At 42.0% G+C, this 24,432-nt stretch overlaps 1 protein-coding gene across 1 annotated transcript in view; it reads right to left on the reverse strand.

Annotated features, from left to right (window-relative positions):
• Positions 1-1,097: 1,097 nt before the first annotated feature.
• The window catches only part of BLOC1S5 (biogenesis of lysosomal organelles complex 1 subunit 5), a 28,916-nt gene continuing 5,581 nt past the window's right edge, over positions 1,098-24,432 (reverse strand). The window contains exons 3-5 of the mRNA XM_040249408.1: positions 20,108-20,237; positions 14,199-14,257; positions 1,098-6,915 (exon numbers count right to left, since the gene is read on the reverse strand). Of these exons, the coding sequence (XP_040105342.1) occupies positions 6,736-6,915; positions 14,199-14,257; positions 20,108-20,237 (369 nt within the window). The 3' untranslated portion in view covers positions 1,098-6,735. The remainder of the gene's footprint in view (positions 6,916-14,198; positions 14,258-20,107; positions 20,238-24,432) is intronic.

Below are 24,432 nucleotides of genomic sequence, written 5' to 3' on the forward strand. Positions count from 1 at the left end.
AACACAAATATGAAAATATCAGAGAAAATACAGCTTTGCTAAGGCGGACAGGCAAGTCACAAGAAAACATGGTTTTAGCAGTTAAAAAAATAAGAACAAGAAAGAGCAGGCAGTAAGTGACATGACTAATTACCATCTGCCGGAGAAGACTCTTATGAGTCCCTTGGACTGCAAGGAGATCCAACCAGTCCATCCTAAACGAGACCAGTCCTGGGTGTTCATTGGAAGGACTGATGCTGAGGCTGAAACTCCAATACTTTGGCCACGTGATGCGAAGAGTTGACTCATTGGAAAGACTCTGATGCTGGGAGGGACTGGGGGCAGGAGAAGGGGATGACAGAGGATGAGATGGCTGGATGGCATCACCGACTTGATGCACATGAGTTTGGGTGAACTCCGGGAGTTGGTGATGGACAGGGAGGCCTGGCGTGCTGTGATTCATGCGGTCGCAAAGAGTTGGACACAACTGAGCAACTGAACCGAACCGATTCACTGTGTGACTTTGAGTTACATTAAGTCAATAAAATATTAATCTCTGCATTTAATTGGACTTTAAAATTAATGAAATAATTGTAAAACCTTTCTGAAGGACTAAAAGCAGGCTACTAAAAATGCATTCTCTATAATGATCTAGCTTCAAATAGTTTGACTGAATTAACATTTAAAATATTTTTTCTGATATTTTTCATCCCGAGATAAAGACTTACAGCTGTAAAATGACAGAAAAGAGGCCCGAGGGTACAATTTCAGAAAAGGCAGTCACCACGCCAAATTACAAAGCAATAAAACCCTCTGCCTTTTAATTTGCAATGGCAACCAAAACCCAATGTATTGAAACATATGACTGTAGAAGACAATTCAAGAAGTAAACAGAAGTGTTCAGACTGAAAAACCTATGTGAGACAGAAGCAAAAAGGAGAATTCACAATGTACACTGGAGGCCTCTGTGATGTCTCCAGATTTTCATGGAGCTTTGGGGTTAACACTACAAATCTAGTCCTTCTATCTACATAGTTATAACAGGGACCTGGTACATTTCCACAAACTATAATAATGTCCTAAAAAGAGAAAAAAAAATCCAAAATGAAGCACTCAGGTAAGAGTCATGCAGGCTCAAAACAAGACTGCTCTGCTCGTATCTGCTTTTATCAGCTCACAAACAGTAAACAGAATTCAACAGAACAGAGACAGTCGCATTAGCTCACAGACAACAAGAGACCTAATAATAATAAAAAGAAACTACCAAATAGAAAATATTAGGCACAATGACTGAAAGAAAAGATACCATCCTTTATACTAGAATATAGACATGGTGTTTTAGGAGGGAAATCTGAACATAATAAAATCAACGTATACCTATCTAACATGCCGTTTCTTTTTTTCTGGTAACTTTATTTTTTGACATTTCTAACTTTGTGCTTTGTACTGGGGTATAGCCGATTAACAAACAACGCTGTGATATTTCCCAGTGAACAGCGCAGGGATCCAGCCATACAGATACACGTATCCCTCCTCAAACTCCCCTCCCATCCAGGCTGCCACTTACCACTGGGAGGTGATTCCTGCGCTGTATCGTAGGTCCCTGTTGGTTATCCATTTTAAATAAAGACGTGTCACACACTATTTCTAACTACTGAACACCTGAAATGCTAGAGAAAATTTTAACTGTACATATATATATATATATATAAATATATTTGGCTGAGTTCATGGCAAATTAATGAAACAACTGAAGGCAGACTGGGAAAAGGTGAAATCCCCTAAGACAGTATGGCTACGGAGCTGCTAACTGTCCCAAGTCCCACCCCTGACGCCTAGAAGGACCCCAGTTTTAGGACTGCACCTGCACGGGGGCAGGAATCACAGCCTGGGACTGTGTTGGTCTGCTCAGGCCACCGTAACACAACTCCACAGATGGGCAGCACACACACAAGAAAATTATTTTCACATGGTTCTGGAGGCAAGAAGTCCACGATCGAGGTGCCAGAAAATTCCGTCCCGTTGAGACCCCTTTTCCTAGTTTGCAGACAGCTGCCTTCTCTGCTGTGACCATATGACCACGTGACTATGTGCACAGGGAGAGAGGGTCTCTTCTAGGAAGAGAGGGTCTCTTCTAAGAACGCAGGTTCCGTCAGATCAGGGCCCCACCCTTCTGACCCCACTCAACCTTAATTACCTCCGTATAAGCTCCATCTCCAAATACAGATGCACTGGGGGCTGGGGCTTGAACATATGAATTCAGGGACATGGCTCAGTCCACAGCAGGGACTGAGTGACTCCCCAAAGGGCACCTCTCAGGGAGTGAGCTAGGAAAACACCGCAGGTTTCTCGTCTGTGTTCCAAGTGGAGACATGAAGGATCAAAAAAGTCTCTAGCAACGTCTTATCACAGCCTGACACTGTTGTACGTTTGAGGAGGAAATTCACAAGGCTTTTGAGTGTTGGTGAGCACCCATACACGCTGAAGGACAGCAAGGGAGCAGGGGGAAACCCAAGGGGAACTCTGACTCTGAAGTGGTCCAGCGTTAGCAGGGCCAAAAGGAACAAAATGGAGGTGCTAGAAAAAAAAAAAAATTAAACAAACATAGCAAACCTCCCTGTTGGAACATATCAAAAATTCCCCTAAATGGAGTTCAGAGGAATGCCAATTCACAATGAAAATTCACTGATCACATCAGAAAACAAGTCATATACTTATTTCAGACAAAACAAACTATAGATTCAGATCTACAAAAAAAAGGATAAAAATACTGAAATTATATACAGAATGTAAACATTGAAATTATATACAGAACATTTAATATGTTAAAAGAAAAGAAAAAGAGAGAATAGAGGAAGTACTCCAAATGACCTAGAAAGTTTGAGGAAGAACCAAACATTTCTGGAAATGAAAAAAATACAATCACAATTAAAAATGATAGATAGGTTAAGTAGGTTAGAGACAACGAGCAGACACAATTAGTGAACTGGACAATGGATGCAAGGAAATTATCTAGTGTTCAACACAGAGATAATGAGATAGAAAAACACGAAACAGAGGTTATGAGATAGAAAGAACAGAGTGAGATGGTGAAGCTTAAGTCTAATTTGATTTCCTAAAGGAGAGAATTGAGAAAATGCAAGGTATATTACTCAGAGGTAAAAGCTGACAATTTTTCATAATTCATGAAAGGCACCAATTCTCAGATTCAAGAAGCTCAGTGAATCTGAGTAGATTAATAAAAAGAAATCCACAGCAGACAGGTTATAGTTTAATGACATTTGATTGCAGGATGTCAGAGATAAAGAACTTAAACATAACCTGAACAGGAGACTCATTGCCTAACAAAGGAATACTGATCAACTGCAAGTGTCATTTCAGAAGCAACAATGGAAGCAAGACAACGGGTGAACAGTATTATTATAAAATGAGAGAAAGTAACTGCCAATCTAGACTTGTATACCCAGCTAACTTTCAAGGATAATAAAACAGTAAACTTACAGGTAAATTTAAACAAATACAGACTGTATATAATAACTATTTTGGAATTAAACTGAGATAAAACTAAAATTCCAGACACTTATAAATTAAGGGAAGGCAATCAGATTTTGTTCAAAAGTCTGATGTTCAGCATAAGAGTGAAAAAATATAACTTTAGATTCTGTTAACTAGGCAAACTAAAATTCACGGTAAGCATTAAAAAGACAAAATTTTAGTTTTACCTTTTAAACTAGCAGAGAAAAAGTAAATGGAACAACAAAGAACTCAATGTGGAAGATGGGCGGCCGGGCGGGGGGGGGGGGGACGACCCCCAAGGGCAGAGAGATAACAAAATGGTAGAACTAAAAGCACAACAGGATGGTATAAATAGAATGACCCTAGAATGTCAGCAATTCCTACAGATGTAAATCGATTAACGTCTCCAGCTAAATGACAGACAGACAGAAAACAAAAACACCCAGTTAGCTTTTAGTGGGTACATGAAAACACATCATAAAGGTCTGACTGAAGAACAGAGAAACATATACCGTACAAACACTAACCAGCTGGTGTGGCCTATACAAATATTCCTTTCAGAAACAAGATTTTAAGGCAACATAAAATGATATAAAAACATTGTTAGAAATAGAAGCTGTGACAACAAATGTAAGATTCAATTCTAAACGTGGAAGATAAACAATTCTAAACTTGTAATATACTGAATAACAAAGTTTCAGAATATATAAAACAAAAAACTAACGTAATTACAGAGAGAAATTAGAAAATCCATTAGAACAGAAAATTTTAACACCTCTTAGGATCTGAAAGATCAAGAAGAAAATTAAAATAGAGACAATTTGGCCAATACAATTAACAGTTTGGTCTACTGAACACCCAACAACTGGAAATATGCATACTTTTAAGCACTAACATACAAAAACTGACCTTATTTTAGGTCAGATGGCAAATCTCAACAAATTGGAACATTTCAGTCTTATATGAATCTATTTTTGGACCACAGTCCAATGAAAGCAAAAATCAATAAGAACAGAACTGAAAAGTTTACATTAGGAAATTAAAAAAAAGAAATCATGATGAAAAATAAAAAAAGTTAGAATTTTAAAACAAACATTTGTACAGCACTTTATATTGACAAAACATTATTTCATTTGCTCATTAGAAAGTAATCCTGTGAGCCACCCAGAAGCTATATTCTCTCTGCTAGACAGCGTAACAGCAGAAATGCTGATTATGTAACTACTAGAGCAAAATTTTATATATAAATAAAATACATATCAAAAGTGATTTAGAAACTCAGAAATATAAGTGAAAGTGTTCACTACTAAAAATATTAAAAGGAAAGAGAACCAACCATCTCTTTTAGAAGGTATATTAAATAGCTAAGAAAGTTACAAAGAAGAAATTTAGTATCAAAGTTTAAAGCTCAAAAAGTTCATAAAGTCATTTTGGTTTAAGAAGGCCCTCAGATCCTCATATAATATATAAAAACTCATATGGTAAAGTCTTCATTATTCACAAGAGATGAATGAACAAGGTCAAAAATCTGTGCACAAGTGGAGGCATCGTTACTGCTCACACACAGGGTCCTGGTTTCTTGGTTCCAGCCTCTGTTCAGTGGTGCACTGGCAATTAATAGCTCTTCTGAAACTGCCTACAGTACAAAGGGAATTTTCATTTAGGGTTCCCCTCCCTTTTCATGTGCAGGATATTTTTGGAAGTATGTTTTCTTTTTCCATCCACTGAAAAGAGAATTAAGAAAATTCCAACATGCCTGCATGTCAGCAAGTACTCTTTTTGGTCCAGGTACCAGAGGATGATGGATGAGCTTGTCAAGCCTACAGTAGCGGACAGAGGGAGTTGGCAGAAGTTCTGTGTTATTGAAAGAAATCTCAAATACTTATTTCATCTCCTCTATTAACTTTAATCACATTTTCAACATGCAGCCAAGAATGAAGCTTTGACAGTAAGCCATAAATTTACACAGGCAGGCATTGTCACTTTTCTGCAGGAGCAAAACTAAGATAACACAAGCGAGCTGGGTATTTTCTTTCTTGTGCCTTTCTTCACTGAAGAGCAATGAAAAAATACCTGAAAGTTCTATCCATACCTCACATTCATTTGCCATAAATCTCTTGAAATTATTGCATATAATTCTGCTTGGTTCATGGTAAATTAAAAAAAAAAAACCTATTTAGTTCCTCAATTAGACTGTTACATGCAGATTTTTAAAGATCACAGTGATGACAGAATTGGTGCATGTTTCATCATAATACACCTGCTTATGAGAACAGACGCTCAACACTAAAAAGGATTTACATTTAACATGGATCATTTGCCGTGGGGGCAAATACTTCTGGTTTACTCAGAGCCAGGATCTTTATACGGTTCCAGAGGGAGGCCTTGGCAGAATTTGCTGATTACTCATTAAATGGCTGAAACATGTAGAGACATTATTTATCTTACAAAGCTTACCCACAGCAAAAACAGACATAAAAATGAGGTAAAGACTACGGGCAAGATGATGGTTCTTGGAAAGGTTAAAAGTCAACTGTGTTTCGGGTAAGCTTTTCCTTGTAAGCATGTTTTAAACAAAGCTGAAAACATGAAGTGTTGGAAGGCCACAATCTTAACAAGCATGTCTTGTTGTCCAGTGAAAACACAGCATTATACAACTTCTCCCAACAGGCCACTCAGAGACCAGCGTGGCCCCATGTCACAGCAGAGATGCGGTTCTGACGCTCCTCTCTCTTCAATATGATCTCTGCTCCCGGGACAGCTGTTTCTGTCTACATTACTCATGGAATAACACTGTATACATTCCTTCAAGAGCCAAGGAGGCCACGACAGGCAGACACCATCTCTGCCTTCTAAGCCGATAAACCAATATTAACCCTGCAGAAGGATGAATTAAACTGCTTCCCTAAGAAGTCTGTACTTACGGTTAGTTATCTGAGATAATCAATCAATGGAAAGCAAGACTAGTCCACACTACCCGAGAGCACGTGGACACCGCTTTCCTCCAATTCCTTCCCCTGTGAATGATCATTTAGAGGCACTTGAAACTGGAAAGAGGTAGCACTCCTCTAGGAAACAGGGAAGACTCCAGGAGAGGGCTCCGCCTTCCGACAGAAGAGTGCCATTGAATATATTGCTAAGCTTGAAGCAGAGGCTAAATGGTTTAGTGGGAGGTGTTTCTGGGGGGGCGGGGGATGTCAGTTTCTTCTCGTTCGTTTGTCACTGCTGTAGTTCGCGTCCTCAGAACGCTGAGAACCTTGCCAGGCCCTTCTCCATCTCGGTGTACTGCGCTCGCAGCTTCTCCACGGCCTTCCTGTGCTCCTCGTCCACTTCTGCCTGCTTGCTGTGCTGCTCGGTCATGAAATCCTCCCACTGCGTCATGTGCTGTTTCTCACGAGCTATTAAAAGGTCACTATGAATCTGAGAAAAGAAAAGTTGAAAGTCATGTGACATTTTTAAGACAGTTATTTTGCCATGCAAGGAGACAAAAATAATTTTATCTCTTGACATTTGCTCACTGCAGCATAACAATCAGCTTGTAAGTCACAATGATAAAACTCCCCTAACAGTTTTAATGTCCAACAAGAAAACATATCAGATACATCTAAGGCTTCTCTTACTAGGCCTAAACGTGAGCATTCACATTTCTGAAATTTCAAAAATATCTAATATTTTAAACAACAGATCCAAACACCATCCAAGTAAATTTACATACCTCTATTTCTCAAATTCCATTTAATTGCATATAATTTAAAATTAAAGAATATATGCCAAAAGAATCACTGTTGCAAGAAATTAAAATGCATGTCTTACACAAAATATCTTATACACATTTAAAAGAACCACAGATTATTAATCAGTGCGCAAGAACTCAAGCAATCTCTTTTAGTTCAGTTCCAATTCTTAAAGCAAATAAACACCAAAAGTACCTGGATCAAATATCTTAAGTTCCTTTTGAGATGTTCCTTAATATGTCTGGATGAGGACACTAAATGTACTTCTTCATGGCCACTGAGCTACTAAATCGTAGATGCAAAGGTAGGACTCACTGACACCCAGACCTATGACTTTTCTATCACAAATGCAAATCAGATCATTTCAGGGAAGTTTTTACACAGATGGCTAAAAGTCTTACATACACACACATACACAAAACTATTGCAAGAGTATTTTTCTGCCAGTCTGATCTAAAGTTCCTCAGCACCAAGGCTTTCCAAGTAAAAAGAGGTCAGGAGTGAATCTGAAGTTTCAGTTAGAGTGAAACAACCCCCTCAAGTATGCCCCTCGACCCACGGGGTCTGAGCAGTGGACTGTGGTGCAGAGAAACCAGGGTTGGGGTTTGCCGATCCAATGCATTGGGGAAACAGGTTAGACAAAAGGCAAAACATGACTTTTTAACCTTTCAGCTTCAGAGGTGGTCATTCTTCAAAAGATAAAACATTAAGAGTTCATTAAATTCTTTTCATGGAACTTTGGCAAAACTATTATATTCTAAGAGAAAAGCCATAGTCAGATAAGAAAAATGCAAATAAACTTTATCAAAATGATACCCTGGCGTTAGCAGGAAATTAATTTCTAATAAGCACAGAGTATACTAACTAACCCTGCATGCTCAGAAGCAAGTTGAAAAGTATTCTAAGCTGACAGGAGTGAAGGTCATCTATTCCAGTTGTCAGGAAATGCGGTATGCCTAGCTATGACTTCCCTACAGGGAGCCCAACTGCTCCTCCATCTGAAGCAGCAAAGATGGCCCGAAGCACATCTCAATCGGAGCACACCTCCCAGCCTAACAAGCCAGTGACTCTGTTCACAATTAAAAAGGACTCTCCCAAATTAGGGACGGGGTGGGTGGGAGGCAGGCTCGCGAGGGAGGGGATATATGTATACTAATGGCTGATTCATGTTGTAGTACGGCAGAACCAACAGAACATTGTAAAGCAATTATCCTCCAATTAAGGTCTCCCCTGTGGCTCAAACCATAAAGAATCTGCCTGCAATGCAGGAGACCCAGGTTCGATCTCTGGGTTCGGGAAGATCCTCTGGAGAAGGGAACTGCAACCCACTCCAGTACTCTTGGCTGGAGAATCCCATGGACAGAGGAGCCTGGCGGGCTGCAGTCCACGGGGTTGCAGAGAGTGGGACACGACTGGGTGACTCACACTACTGCTACCCTCCAATTAAAAATAAATTTTAAAAAAAGGAAAAATCTTTTGTAAACAGTGAGCTAACTTCAGACGACCATCTCCTGTGCGCAGTAATTCTGCTTTTAAGGTCAAATAAAGGGACTCTGTGTCAGTCTGAAACAAGGATTCCTCTAGCTGAAACATTCTTGAAGAATCATAGTCTCATCTATCCTTATGCTCAACAGATTCACATACGACCAACAGAAGAACACAATATAGCAATCAAACTATTTACCTGTAATAAGTAGTTAAAAATGACCTGTAATAGGTAATTATGGTTTGCAGTTAAAATTTCTAGCAGCTACCAAAAATGTGCATCTTAAATTATACATTCAAAAGTTGATGTTCATGGTGGTGGGAGTAATTAGTATTTTTGGTGAGCAATCTGCAAAAATCTATCAAAACAGAAAGTGTAAATATTTATGGCTCAGTAATTTCTCTTGGATTAGCATTTCCCCTTCATTTTTTTAAAGAAGTATTACAGAGCGTAGAAACAAATTCAAACACAAGAATATAAAGGGACAGTCCCCCTCCTCTACCCCACATACACATCAAAGCCATTTCCTTTTTTCTAGTGCTATTACTAGTCGGATGGCTACACTTGTAGACTTTTTCCTATGTTGATACAAACATTTACTTAATAACAAAAGGGAGTCATATCACACGTGCTGGTCTGCATGTACAATTTTTCAATAATGATACAATCCATACTAATGGCGCACCCAGCAGGAGTGGGGAGAGCTCCGCCTGAGCAGAAGCAACAAGAGGGCGCCCTGTCCTAGCAAAGTTTACATCAGTGACACACACAACAGAGAGACTGGATTTCCTTATCATCAGGCACTGGCAGCACTAAGGTCAGCGACCCAGGACTCCCTACCCCCAAATCCTTCTCTGGTCTGAATTCTAAAAAATTGCTGAGGTTACTGCTAAAGTTCAATAATACCCAAGTTTCAAACTAAGACAGTTTCATTGTTTATCCTTTAATAATAAACTCTTAAGTTAATTTAAGGGACTTCCAGTTACAGAGCCAATCCTGGACAAACTGAGTTGCCTACACACGTTCATTTCCAAAGTAAACTCCAAGCAGTTCAGGATCATGTCACACGCTTTCCTTAGATGCTCAGCCCCTCTAACCCCTGGGTTACTTAATATTCTTGTGTTAAAAAAAAAAAAAAAAATGACAGCAGAGCAGTTGCAGAAATAAAGCCTGAATTAGTTCAAATCTAGAATTCTACATGACAATGTTTACCTAAGTTCACATATTTTTACTCTGTACTTAAAATTTTTATCCTGTGGAGACTGGGACCCACTACAATGGTTTCCAAAGAAATAAAGACAGTATTGCAATTTCTAGAATTTACTGTGAAATGTGCTTTTTATGAATCTCTTCCAGACTTATGTTTAATACTTCCCCAAACTATGTATGTGTGTATTTTATCACAATTTAAAAAACTTCAAGTTTTGGGGTGGGTGGGGTTCCCAAATGAAATCAATTGCATACTCAAAGATGTAGACATGTTTGTTTTCTCAAGATAAAAAAGAAAACCCCATTTTAAAAGAAAATAAAGGAAAAGTTTACTAAGGAGCCGTAACTCAGTACTAAAAGTAATTAGCTGTAAAGGTTTGTTTCTTTCTACAACAGAGAAATAGTAATAATAACCCAGCTTCCTTATGTCCCATTGGAGATAAATGTGAAGTCAGTCCTGAAGGCAAACTGTGTCCAGGACCAGGTCTATAAAAGAAGGGATAGACACAGGAACATTTCTGCACGCTTTATCTAAGCTGGTAATTCTCACCTGGGGGGTGACTCTGACACTCCTGCCTTCTGTCCCCCAGATTTTTGGTCACTACAATGCAGGTTGGGGGGAAGGGGTTATGCTGGCGTCTGGGGGTAGTGGCCAAGGATGTGCCAAACATCCTATGTAGACGCCACAAGAGAGATTAATCTGCTCCAAAATATCAGCAGTGCAGAGAGTGAAAAGCCTGGGTCTAAGGGAAAACTCTGAATAAACCAACGGCTGTCTAAAAGGTTCTTTGGAATATCTGTAAGCAATACATGTGCCTTTAATCTTACATATGCCTTACGCAGATAAATGAGAAAGTATTAAGTGTCAGAATAACAAGTGCAGTTATTTTCAGTACTTAAAACACGATGTACGGTCACCCTGAGGGATCTGTGGGGGGCTGATTCCAGGACCCTCACAGATACCAAAGTCCACAGATGCTCAAGGCCCTCAGAGAAATGGTACAGGACACGGCATGTAACCCGTACGTAATCTTTCCACACATTTAAAGTCATCTCCAGATTATGCATAATACCTAATACAAAGCAAATGCTACGCAGGTACAACGTAAGTGCTATAGAAACAGCTGCCGGCATGTGGCGAATTCAAGTCTTGCTTTTTGGAACTTTCTGGAATTTAAAAAATATCCATTTAAAACATTTTGGTTGAATTCATGGATGCAGAACCAGTGGATACAGAAAGCCTCGTGTACTAACCCACTACCTACCATCTCCAAACTCTATCAAGAGAAATACGTAAGCCACACTACCTCACTGCTCTCTTAACAAAACAAGAAGTAAGACTAAATTTAATAAGTGCTTATGGACAAGATGAATCAAAGGATTCACATTCACTTTATTACTATCTCTAGTCTGTTGAACAGAACTTCAAAAGTTGATGCTTGTGCATGAACCTCAGTGTAGACTAGCTTTTGACGGCTTATTTAAGTCACTGAATTTTATCAGCCATGTGTATTTTCATTTCACTACTCTTACTGGTAGCACCCAATATGCAACTTGCATTTGTTACTAGTTTTTAAGGCATATGTCAAATAGCTGGGGAATGCGCACTGGTTGTTCGGAGTGTACTTTTAGGTATCAATTGCGGGAAATGTGACTTGGATGAATGACGTTTATTATGATTTACTTCCCACAGAATTCCACAAATTGTCTCTATATGAAAGCAGTAACGATTATCTTTCTTTGTTCTGAGAGCCATTCAAATACACAAAATGCAGCCAAGGGAATAACCAAGGAACGGTTCACATTAGACTGTAAAATGCAGCTAGAGGTCAATTTTGCTTGGTACAGACTTGCTAGATGAGAAATTAAGCCTCACTTCTCTGTCTTAAATATATGTAGTCCCAAACCTCTGCCACACACAGTTTTGGCAAAACCAGGTATGACAGTTGAAAAAGAAAAAGACTTTAAAAATCCATATTTCAAATGCTCTGCTAACTAAATAAGAACAAATAAAGATATTTCAATGTATTCTAAAATCCTCATTTTTAATGTGTATTCCATTTTAAAAAACAGTTCAATAACAATCTCTGAGATAATACCTATACTTAAGATGAAAATCCCCAAGGGCTTTATTATTTCTTGAGGCTCTTTTTTTTTAAACCAAGGGACAGTATCTTTTAATTTAGAAAATTATCAACAGGCAGGATTCTTAAGAACTTCACCAACTCTACAGACCACAGCAGGGCTCTTATCCACAGAGTGACTGCCTGCATCTTAACCAAACGATCGAGCTGGTGGGGGAAAAATGCCACCTGACATTTGGAGAGTAACACTATTTCACATAAATTACACAACACAATGTTATCAGGTACAGAAACCATCAATCCACCCGGTGAGAACAACCAGCATTTGTTTTGAAGCTCAAGGGCTTACCCAAGGGCATAAGGTTAGCTAACAAAGGCAAGCACCTAAAAATAGAAGATACCATGTATTTTTTTTCCCAATCTGGTAATTTTCCTCCTTAGACACTGTTAATACACCAGCTGTGAAAAAAGTTCAAAGAATTATGAAGAACGATCCATCCCCAATATAACTTAATTTTAGGTTAGTTCTGCTCAAGAATGGCAAGAATTGCCATTTTATCAGAAATCAGAATTGCTCTGAGAATGTCTTAGAAACGAAGATCAATAACGAATGCACAGTCACATAAAAAAAAGACTCTTTTTCATTTTTATTTTGAAAGCCATGAGAACTGCGTATGTTACAGCCAGGGCTCTATCACAGTCTCCCTGATTCTCAAACACAAATATGTCCCTGGTGCTTTCGCAACAAACTGCTTCACATCTCAGGCCTGGTTCTCTGCACTCTTCTCCGGAAAGACCCACGTGGATACTCCACACGCCAGCTCCCTGGACCCCTGACCTCTCCCATCCATTGCTTCGCTCCCCCTGTCCCATCCTACAGCATCTTTCTTCCCATCTTCCATCACTCGCATTCCTACACAAAGATCAAGGTTGGGCTGGGGCGCCCCCATCCTCCTAGTAAAGACACTTTTTGCCCAGACCATGCAAAGTTCCCCACAACTTTACGACAGGTCTTAACTTGATCCTACACTATATTAGTGTCAGTGGTTTGGGATTCCTAGATCTTTAGCTTCTGTGTGTACAAACTGCCTTAAACTAAAATCTTTCAGCCCCAATGGCACCTAGTCAAGTAGAGACCAGAACAATACCTGCGGTCCAGCCGGGCCCCGCCCACCCTTGCCATGCTCTCTGGACACCAGGCGGTACGACGCCCCGACCTCCCCGGCCAGCACGGCCCTGCCAGGTCACAGGTGTGCTGGCAAGAGCCCTGCTTCCCCCTGGCCCACTGGGATCCTGTTCCTCCCAGGCAGCCTTCCCACCTGGCTTAATCATCAAGTCCTTTTGGTAAGGCTTGATTCATCAAACTGCTGAATCTTTAAACTTCATATCAACATTAAGAGTTGAACAGAAAGTTGAGAAATTTAAACTTGGGCAAGGTTCTTTTTTTTTTTTTGCAGTGGCAGATCCATACCATTATCATGGGTTAACCAACCACACACTGCAGAGAAATGGAGACTGTAGTACTTGCTGATATACTACACGCAAAAAGGCAGTATTTTCCATATTTCTTAACAAGTATATTTCTACTGGCTTAGAGTAATAAATAAGTTATAAAAATTCTTTAAACCGAAAACACCAAAGTATCACGGGAACTTAAATTCTTGTGCTGTTTTTCCACACCTGAATTTAGTTAAGATATAATTTAAATAAGCAAAGCACTACCTAGCAAGTGATTCACACACTCTCAGATTAGTCATTAAGGAGCCAGTCCACAGGCAGGAATGCCTCCTTCTCTAGAAAAAATATACATCATACACTCAAGGCTTCAGGCTCAAAGACTGCTGTTTCTAAGCTGGTGGGTATTTTCTGGCCCATGTAAAAGTCCTATTCTTTCGCCTCCTAGAGAGAAATCCATTTTCAGGGAAAAGATGGAAATGTTGGAAAGGGAAAAAAAGAAGTCTGCAATCCGAATTATAAAAATACAGAGTGCAACTATGTGACTTCACTGACTCAGCACATCTTCAATGAATCAGCCATTTTTTAATCTTTAAAAATCACTGCATAAAAGAAAATAAATTCAGAGGTGTGTGTGTGTGTGTTTTTTTTTTTTTAACCCAAAGTAACTGCTAATACTATGATGATAAAAGCCCTGGAGTTACAGGCTCCATTATCCAAAGGTTCCACTTTTACCTTTTTTCGCTCCTGTTCCCTCTGCTGGAGTCTACAGACGGTGTCAGTAGCTGCTTGCACTGAAATAAAACAGACAGTGGATTTTCAGTCACCAGCCCTTACTCAAGGGGAGACTTATCTGGATTAAAAAACAAAAGGACAAACAAAAAAACATTTTGGATTGTCTTAGATCTCAAGAAACTACACCAAAAAAGCTGGTTTTGTTCACGGCACGGTGGCTAAAAAGTGAAAAAAAGAGAAAGGATTTGGAATGGCATAATGAGAACCACTATCATTTGTGAGCCAAGGACATTTAGTACCAATTTCAATGACAAATCATCAACCACCTCAGGATTCTCTGAAAAGATATGAAACACCTGGTAAACGTACTGTGCCCTCTGATGGAGGCAGCCTGTACGGCGTCTCTGAGTCACCCACTCCCTCCTTTTCCTCATCCGTACTGCTGCTCCCTTGCAGGCAGAACTATAGATGCCCAGAAAGCTCCAATGACCCTCTGCTAGTCTTCTCGCCTCCTCTCCCATTCTTTCATTCACCCTGGCTGCCACTGCCACACCCAGGCTTCTCTGGCCTGCTTGCTTTCGAGTCAGTTCCCTTTTCAATGAATTGCAACAGCTGGTAATAATTACTGCAGCTAATTGCTGAGTATGACTGTGCCAAGAGCTGTGCTAAGTACTGTCCACGTTTCACTCCTCTCCACTTTCCTACTAGGTGAGGATCACCGTCCCCTTCTATAGATTTTTGGCATCTATAAAAAAAACTGAGGTGTGAAGAAGGGAAATGTCCGTAATGGTAGTAACATGACTAACAGACACAGAGAACAGGACTTAAAATCAGACCCCGACTCTGCAGTCTCAGCTCTCACCTTTAACACTCTACCCCTCTTACGGTTTCACTAAGGACAGTGGTCTATCACGCCAAACCTCTTCATTTCCCAGACCCATTTTATTTCTGCACACACGTTTCACTTACTTTGCTGGCCGGCGTGCAGGCTGACAGTCAGCCTCTGTCAGTCACACCTAGAGCTGAGCTCTTACTTCCCGAGTAACTGCTCTGGGGCGTGTCTGCCTCCTCACTCACTCAGCCGTTTGTTAGGTGATTTCTCGAGCACCTACTAGGTGCTACCGCTGCTGCTCCTCACCTCTCAGAATCTTAGTTCCTCATTTGTGAAATGAACGTAGCGACTGGTGAGAGGACTTAAGAGCTGATAGGAGAAATAGGTAACGAAGTAGACAGCATGCTTAAAAACCAGCATGCTTAAAAACCACGGAAAGATTAACACTAACAGTAAAAGCCACTCAGAGCAGAGGTTCTTGCACATAGTAAGCAGTCAAGAAAGTTACTGCTACTATTATTCTACACCCTGGCCTCTCCCTAGGCAAAGTGCTTTCCTTACTCCTCTCCTCTAGTTATAACGTTGACATCTCAAAAGCCCACTCCTAGGTTTAGTGCCTTCATAAAGCCCTCCAGGTGAATCCCTTCCCTATGTGGATTTACTCTTATTTGAAATTCTTTTATCAGGCAAGTCTATATCCTACCACGTGACCTTGCACTGCCTCAAACAGAGGCTTCCCCAAGCTGTTTCACAAGTACGCCTTCTACCCGCCCCGAGCCAGCCCCAGGGAGCTCAGAGCTCCGTGCAGGGCAGGCGCCGGGACTTCCTTCAAAAGAATGTTAGGCCCCTCCCTGGGAGAGCATGGCAAACAGGAGGATGCCACTGTTAAAAAGTCAAGTTTTTATCACTAGCCATTTGTTCTAGTCAAATCAAAGATAACACTGAAGTACTAAGAGTGAAGGTTCCCAATCACTGTTTGTTCTAATAGGAAAGCTGAAAACAAAACAGGAGTTGATTAGATCTGCCTTCTTTCTGTGGTCTATTAAGATTACATCATCTCTCCTGAGCAGTGGTTCCATCATTTCCTGGCTTCCCCCCCACCCCCCCAGTTCTGAACATAACTTTTAAAAAATCCATTTTATGGACTTCGGGTGCTTCATCGTTTTCTGGGCTTAATCTAAGAGTTACAGGAGCATGACATTTATTTTGCTGTTTAAAAACTTAATTAGAATGCATCTGACGAAGGCACACTTTTCTTATCACAGTTATCCTCATACTTAGAATATCCACCTGTAGAACTCTCAGTCTCTGAAGTAACGTATTTTTTAACTTTTCATCCACATGACCAAAAAAAGATTTGCTTTCCGAATTTAAGGAAACCTGCTTTCCTAAAATCTAAGAAAACTACCTTAGAAGTGACTACACTTTTCTTTAGAGACTCCACGAGGAAAAGGCTCATTTCCCTAACCTTTCCCATCTCCTACTCCATGTTTAGGTTGTTCCTAATTCACGGAACAGACTCTATGAAGAACCGAGACGCCTCACCGCACCATAACCACCCCACCCTGAGAAAGAGAAAGTGGGCTGACAAAATTCTTAGAACTCCAACACGCTTTAATTTGCAGAGAAACAGAGAGGGGGAGTAGGAGAAAGGGATTCAATATGGGAGAGGCAGATAAGACAACGTATCCATCCTGAAAGAAAGCCTCCGCTTTCTCCAGATGCTCCGTAAGAAAAATAGTCATACGAGTTTATTAAAAGACATCAAACCCACGGCATGGAAAGTGAGACCGCAGAGCTAAGGAAACAGAACGACAATCACATCACTACAGATTTAAACACCAACCAAAACAGAAAGAAACTGAAGGACCGATGCTGAAGCTGAAGCTCCAGTGCTGTGGCCACCTCACGCGAAGAGCTGACTCACTGGAAAAGACTCTGACGTTGGGAGGGACTGGGGGCAGGAGAAGGGGACGACCGAGGATGAGATGGCTGGATGGCATCACCGACTCGACTGACCTGAGTCTGAGTGAACTCCGGGAGTTGGTGATGGACAGGGAGGCCTGGCGTGCTGCGATTCATGGGGCCGCAAAGAGTCGGACACGACTGAGCGACTGAACTGAACTGAAGACCAAACAGTTGGCAGCATTATTACTGCAGAATGGAAAGCAAATACTGTAAAACCTCACTTGTAAACAAAGTTAGGGGTCACAACTGAGAGGCTGGAGGGGGAGAAGCAGAGGGAAGGGGTGAGGTCCTGAGCCTCCCCGCCCCTGGCACCTAAGGCAGAAACAACAGCGCTCTAACTTCTGCCCGACTTTCAATCATTATTTTTCTCTGAGTGATCTTTCAGCAACAACTCTCTCTTACAACAAAGAAACAATTATTTTAACGTATTTCCTTCAGTTTTACTTGAGATTTTGTTCTGCTAAATTCAAGTAAAATTTAAAAATTAATACCTTAACTTAAAAATTGCCCGAGCCCATTCTTACCAAAAGTTCTCTTCTGCCCCTCACACCTTCCCAACTGTTCATTCAGGTAACACCTCCACTCAGCCTTCTATTTCGATATATATATACACAGAGATGTTGGCGTGATAATTCACCAAAGTTAAAAACCAACGGTTATCTTTAGATAATTAAACTGATTTATTGCTTTCTTTTTCTTATTTTTTTATTTCTACTTTCTTATTACTTAGACATATATCCGTGTGTTTAAATAATTAAAAATAGTTTTAAAAAGAGAGAGGAAGGCAGGAAGGGAGAGAAAATTCTTTTACTATGGCCTTGTTAGTTAACTTAAATTGAGAAACACCCTAGAGACCTTCTGTCCTTACCCTCTCAAAAGGAGGCCTGGTTCCTGATTCTAAGCAAGAAGAACAGACACTCAGCAGTGTCTTTGGGATGGAGAAATGTAAAGGCTGTGTCCTGATGAGAGGGTGCTGCCTGGGTCACTCTCCCTGCTTACACATCCTCCCAGAACCCAGGGACTTTCCGGGGTTAAAATTTCCAGAAGCCACAGGTGATTCTTGGCTCTGTCGGCCCTGCTCACCCAAAGCTAAGACGCTCAGCTAGGATTCTATAACCGGCTCCGTGCCAACAGTCCAGGATGCGCCCCCCCAACCCCCCAACGCCCCACTGTAGCTCAGTTCCATGCACAGTGTTAGACCAACAGCTGAAGGTCTGCACACCAAGTTTTGGGAGTCTCAGCTGACCGCATGCCCAACTCAGCTCTCAGATGTGCAGAGCTAAGACAGGCCTGACAGGCACAAGACAAAACTCCACCGTCACTAACCTTGTAGCTTAACTTTACTTAGATGAGAGTGTATCCCATAGATAAACACAAGCCAGCATCGCGGCTTAAAATGTCAACTTTTCAAACGTGAAATTCCCCAGGAACAGCAGCTGGGCCCAGGCCAATTTTTAAAAAAACTATGCTGGCTCTAAAAGCAAACGATTATCTCCATTATACCTGTGACGTTCGTGATAAGAGATACAAGGCCATCTTTAGGCTGGAGCCTACTGGGGAAGCCATTACTGTTTCTAGCAGCAGCAGTACCCCCAAGGCCGTTGTGCGTTTCTAATGCTAAAACTTTCATTATCGCCTCACGTTTTAATTCTTCCTTTTAGAAAAACACATTTACTGTCTGGATTCCCTGTGACCTCTAAAAACTTTGCTATTTCATTGTGAAGACTATGCTTCAAAAAAAAATTTAATTTATTTTTGGCTATGCTGGATCTTCACTGATGCACGTGGGCTTTCTCCAGCTGCAGCGAGTGGGGGCTGCTCTCTAGTTGTGGTGTGCAGGCCTCCATTGTGATAGCTCCTTTCGGTGTGGAGCACGGACGCTGGCGTGTGCAGGCTCAGCAGCTGCAACGCAGGAACGGAGCTGCCCCATGGATCCAGGGATCGTGGGCCAGGGACCGAACCTGTGTCCCCTGCACTGGCAGACAGAGTCTTAACCACTGGGCCACTAGGGAAGTCCCAAGACTATGCTTTTAACATGAGGCTTCCCATCAGAAACAGCAATGACCCAGGAATTAAACGGACTGAAAAATCCGTTCATAGTGAAGGAGCATAGGGCATGTCTGCAGCGACATGTAAAGCCCGGGATCAGGTTTAGACTCTTCCCTCTTCCGCTCAGAGAAACCGCATGTCGCCTGTCCTCCGAGCATCCGAGGGCACAGACCACCCGGACTTGCACACACACCCTCATGTAACTCGGTCATTAACCAAGCCCTCCCGCCTTTCCCCTCACAGGCTACTACGTCACCAGCCTTTGCTTTCTTTAAAACAAAACAAAAACTTGTCTATTTGGCTGCACCAGGTCTCAGCTGTGGCATGCGAACTCTTGGTTGCGGTGTGTGGGATCTATTAATAGCTCCCCGTCGAGGGATGGAACCCAGGCCCCTGCAATGGGAGCTCGGAGTCTCAGCCACTGGGCCACCAGGAAAGTCCTGGTGCTTCCCTTCTCTCCGAGAAAGACGCTGCCTCATCTTCCGCCCCTCATTACTTGCCAGCACCCTCTGTCCTTGGACAAACTGAACAGCATCAATGTGGGTTTGAGGGGAAGCCCCGAGTTTCTTATAACACCTCTAATTTTAAACTCAGTTACTCATAAAACTCCTTTGATTTTGTAATTTGATATGTTTTAAAAATATTCTTTTTAGCAAACATCTTTCCACATTAAAACATTTGGCTTAATGCAAAAAGTGATAAAACACAAACATTTACGACAGGACTTTTTTAAGTTAAAAACTCTGGTGTCCTGCTTGGCAATGAAGCTTCATTGCATACCCTAATTCCTGGCCATCAGACATTTTCTTGCAGGTACATTTTTTAAGGTAAAAAAAGGTTTCAATTTTCTTACATCCTGGAAGGGAAATCTTGCACACCCACCTTGCTGGGGAGGTTGATGCTCTGAACATCAAGGGCGACACACACTAACCACCTGACTTCTGAAACTGGGCGGCTTCCCTCTCTCGTCTCCACCTCCCACCAAACACCCCCGGGTAATCCATTTGGGCAGAGCGTGCGTTATGAAATAAAGCAATATAAAAAAAAAACGCTGGCTTACATCTCTGGAGAACTTGGTTTAAGCTGTCTTCCATTGTTGCTCTACATGTCGGAAGAGTATGTTCATTTGTCTCATGGATCATATTCTTCAGATTTTCAAGAACTCGCATTTCTCGAAGACCACGTTTTTCCTTTTAAAAGAAAAGTATTGTGCCTTAAATCTTAGCAATTACTTTCTGAGACTTCCACCCAAGTTCTGGTTGCTATGTTACTACTTATTACTGAAATTCATACAGCCTTCTTCTAATTATTTGACGATGACTGAGGTCACAACCCGGAGGTATTTTTTTTTTTAATTATGAAATGCTTCAAAAGTTGCAAATATGAGTCATATTTTCATACCAATGTTTAAAAATGGGCATAAGAAACACTAAAAGAATGAGACGTAGATTCCATGCATTTCATCTGCGGCAAAGAAATGATCAGATTTTAAATTACATTTTGTTGTTCTTATTATCATAAAGCTTCTATTATTATGCTCTGATTCCACTTCACTCAAAAGTGTGTGGAGAAGGTAGTAACATGTGGGTTCTTCCCTGTGTAGACGAGAGTTATCACTCAGGGCCTGAGACCACCTTACGAAGGCCTGCCTGCATGGCTGGCCTTTGTGGGGACTGGGAACTTGACCAGCCAACAGCCCCCAAGCAGGTAACACTTCCCGTGAATGACAAGACACGTCCCTCCTTCCAGGAGTCCAGAACTTTGATATGTGCCAGGCAGAGGCTGTCTGCTTGTCGGGTCCCCAGTAAGAACCCTGGACCCCCAGGCTCAGATGAGCTTCCCTGGAAGACAACACATCACACGTTGTCACAACCCCCTCCTGGGGGAGTGAAGCGTGCCTCGTATGACTCCGCCGGGTGACACCCTTGGAAGCTTCTGCCTGGCTTCCTCTAGACGCCTCCCCAGGCACCTGTTCCCTTTGCGAGTCTGCTCTGCCTCCTTCAGCCACGATAAACCTCGGGCACCGGCCTGCTGATTAGTGCTGGTGAACTGATGCACTTGGGGGTGGTCCTGGGACCCGGAGCCCAGCCCCAGCTTCAGAAAGCTGAGCTTAACCCACCCTCCCGCTTGGGTGGGCTCTACTGAGTGACTCGCTTCCAGAGAATAAAGCTGGGAATGAGAAAAACATGGACTTCAGGGTGGAGCCAACAAAGGTGACCTCGTGAGTGACGTCATGACGACGGCATGCACCTCCCGAGGTGACGTGACCAGAGGGACGTGCTCCCTCGCTGGGACGCCTTCCCAGAGTGTGTCAGCCCCGTCTAATCCTAAGGAAAACATCAGACAGACCCAGACGGGGCCAGACTCTACAGGATACTGGCCAGAACTCAAGACTGTCAAGATCAAGAGAAACAAGGAAAGCCCAAAAAATTGTCACAGACCAAAGCGGACTAGAGAGACAGGACGGTTAAAAGCAGTGTGCTGCCCTGGGCTAGGTCCCGGGACAGGAAGAGCGCTGTAATGGAAAACTGGTGAGATGCGCGCAAAGTCTGGTGTTTCATTAGCAGTCATGTTCTGGTGTCAGTTTCTTAGTTTTTACCGATGTGGCACAGTAATTAATATACAAGATTAATAATGGGAGAAAGGGGGCGAGGGGTGCACGAGCACTCTGTGCTGTATTAGTGAGTTTATCGTAAATCTTAAAATAATACAATGCAAAAAGTTCACTGAAAATGAAGCGTGGTAAATGTGATTATGAGGAAATAATGGTATAGTAGTTACTAGAGGTTTTGTTTTGAACCATCTTATGGAACAGCTGGGGCAAGATATTTTACTCTAATTTTAAACTTATACAGAAGTTGAGAGAGAAAGAAAGAATGAAGCTTGGTTTCTGATGTATAACACCCCATAAAATTACAGATCTGGTGAACTTCTCTCAAATTGAAACTGATAACAAGTGCTCATATAATGTGCTTAAGACAGTACTTGGCACAAAACACTTAAAAATGTTAGCAATTATTCAGACTATTAGTACAGTTATTATATTTTTACATTAAAGACGTAATAGTATCAGAGAGGAAATGAGACTGATGTAATATTTAAATTTTTCTTTCCTTCAAATAGTAGTCCCACAAGTCCTAAAACCATACTGTATATATATATAAATTTATTACATGTCATATGGGGGATAGACTTTTTCCTTTTATTTAATAATCTGAGATACTTGTACAACCTAACCAAAATGAGAGATCAGATGTCAAGTGAAATTTTACTTTGTCCTGCCTTTCAAGGGATTTTCTCTTTAATAAATCAACATTCAAATGCATCAACATGAACCTTCCCAACTCTTCTCATTACTGCACCTATCTGAACAATCTTTTTTTCCTCCCTCAAATTTAATCCACATTGCCTCCACTTTTTCTGTCTTTCTCTAACATCTATGTTTCTTTCTCAGGTCAAACATCAGCCCCTCTTCTGAAAAGTTCCCTCCCAACTCAGTTGAGAGTTGTTCCCTCATGAGATCTCAATCACTGTGCCAATTTTATCATTATAATTTCATCATCACAATCTGCTCTCTGCAGCTGGTAAATCCCTGGAGGTAGAGACCGTTTCTTATTTGTTTTTTGTGTATCTGCTGAGGCAGACAGTTCTGGATCCGTTCCCTCGTCTCTCTTCCTCTGAACACCCAAATACCGTTTGGTGGTGATCACCAAGCATTCCTGGAGTCACTGCGGTGGCGGTGTGCCTGCTCGGTCGTGTTCAACTCTTTGCGACCTCAAGGATTGTAACCCACCAGGCTCCTCTCACCCTGGAACTTTCCAGGCAAGACCACGGCAGTGGGTTGCCATTTCCTCCTCCAGGGAATCTCTCTCACCCAGGGATCGAACCTGTGTTTCTTGCATCTCCTATGTTAGCAAGTGGATTCCTTACCACTGAGCCACCTGGGAAGCATTTGGTGGTAAAGGTGCCTGTAGAACAGATACCACTAGCCGCTTCCCACTTGCCTTCCCTTCTGCTGCAGGAAACGCACACGTGATACCAGGCCTCCAGAAGCCACCCTGTGAGCAAGAGGACGTGAGCAGCCCTGCTGGAGGAAAGGCTGAGGTCGTGGGGCTCTGGCTGCTGTGGGAGGAAAGGAGAGCTACTCTCTTCAGGAGTCTGTCCCTAGGAACCAAATACCTTCCTTCAGACACAGTCGGGTATATTCAGAAACTCTTGAATAAAACAGAGAATGAAACTTGCTGAAAATGAAGCAAGGAGCTGGCGCAGAACCGCAGGTCATGAACTGTGACCCGCGCGGGCCTCCCCTCTCAGAGGTCCGGCACCTCCTTACTCGCTGAGACCACCAGGCGGATGCACACCCGAGGGGCCCCGCCGGGATCTCTGTTCACAGCACTGACTGCAATAGGGGGAAGAAAAGCGCTGTGCAAAGTCGGGAGCAAGACAGTCAAGGGTCCTGAAACACTAGCAAACACAAAAGAGGGTCTACAGTATTATAGCAGGATGCCGATAACTGAAGCAATGCTGCCACCGTGTGGCACTCACTCCTTTCTTTCGGAGACAAAATTTTATCAAGAAAAAGATCGTTGTTGCCGGGTGCATTAACTTTTAAAAATATAAAAACTACAAACAAGCTTCCCTTTAAACATGAGCCGGTTTGCTTCAAGTGAATCACATTTAAACGGTCTAGAGAAGACGAAACTCAAGGAACCATGTTCAACATCATGTAATAATCGGTAATGGAAAAGAATCTGAAAAACAATGTGTGTGCATAACTCAATCCCTTTGCTGTGTACCTGAAACACTGTTAATAACTGTATTTCAATAAATTAAAATAAAAAAGAAAATGGGAAACTTCCAGGAAGCCCTGACAGTGCTCCTCACCCTTCCCACCGGCCCAGCTGTGTGACTCAGGGAAGATCACTTTCATTAAGTAGAGGAGGGTATTATTTGGGCCAAGAAAAGAGCTGTAAATAGTGCACATATCTACTCAACTCTAAATCTCTGAAACACTCTCAGAGTCTCCCTCACAATTTGAGGGGGAAAGGTTAGAGTGTAACAGAAAAGCCAGCTGAGCCCGATGTAGAGGAATTTCCACTGAACTCCCAGAAAGACCGCCCCGGAGGTGACTGTGGGAGAGGCCAGGATCAGGGACCTTTCATGAAGACGAGTGACGCGACAGGCAGCTGCAGAGAGCACCAGAACGGTGACGAAATGCTCTGAGCCCTTCAGAGACTATTCTTCCGTGAGGACAGGACTCAGCCCAGCTGCCTGAAGAGGGGCCTGGGTCTGTCTCACCCACGGATACAGCGCTGGTTCCTAACTCGAGGTCTCCCGCAAAGTGCTCAAGACGCTGTGTTGGACCTTCTACATCAAGCTTACATC

Source organism: Oryx dammah, unplaced genomic scaffold, assembly GCF_014754425.2.
Source record: "Oryx dammah isolate SB20612 unplaced genomic scaffold, SCBI_Odam_1.1 HiC_scaffold_11, whole genome shotgun sequence".
In the NCBI taxonomy this organism is placed as follows: Eukaryota; Metazoa; Chordata; class Mammalia; order Artiodactyla; family Bovidae; genus Oryx; species Oryx dammah.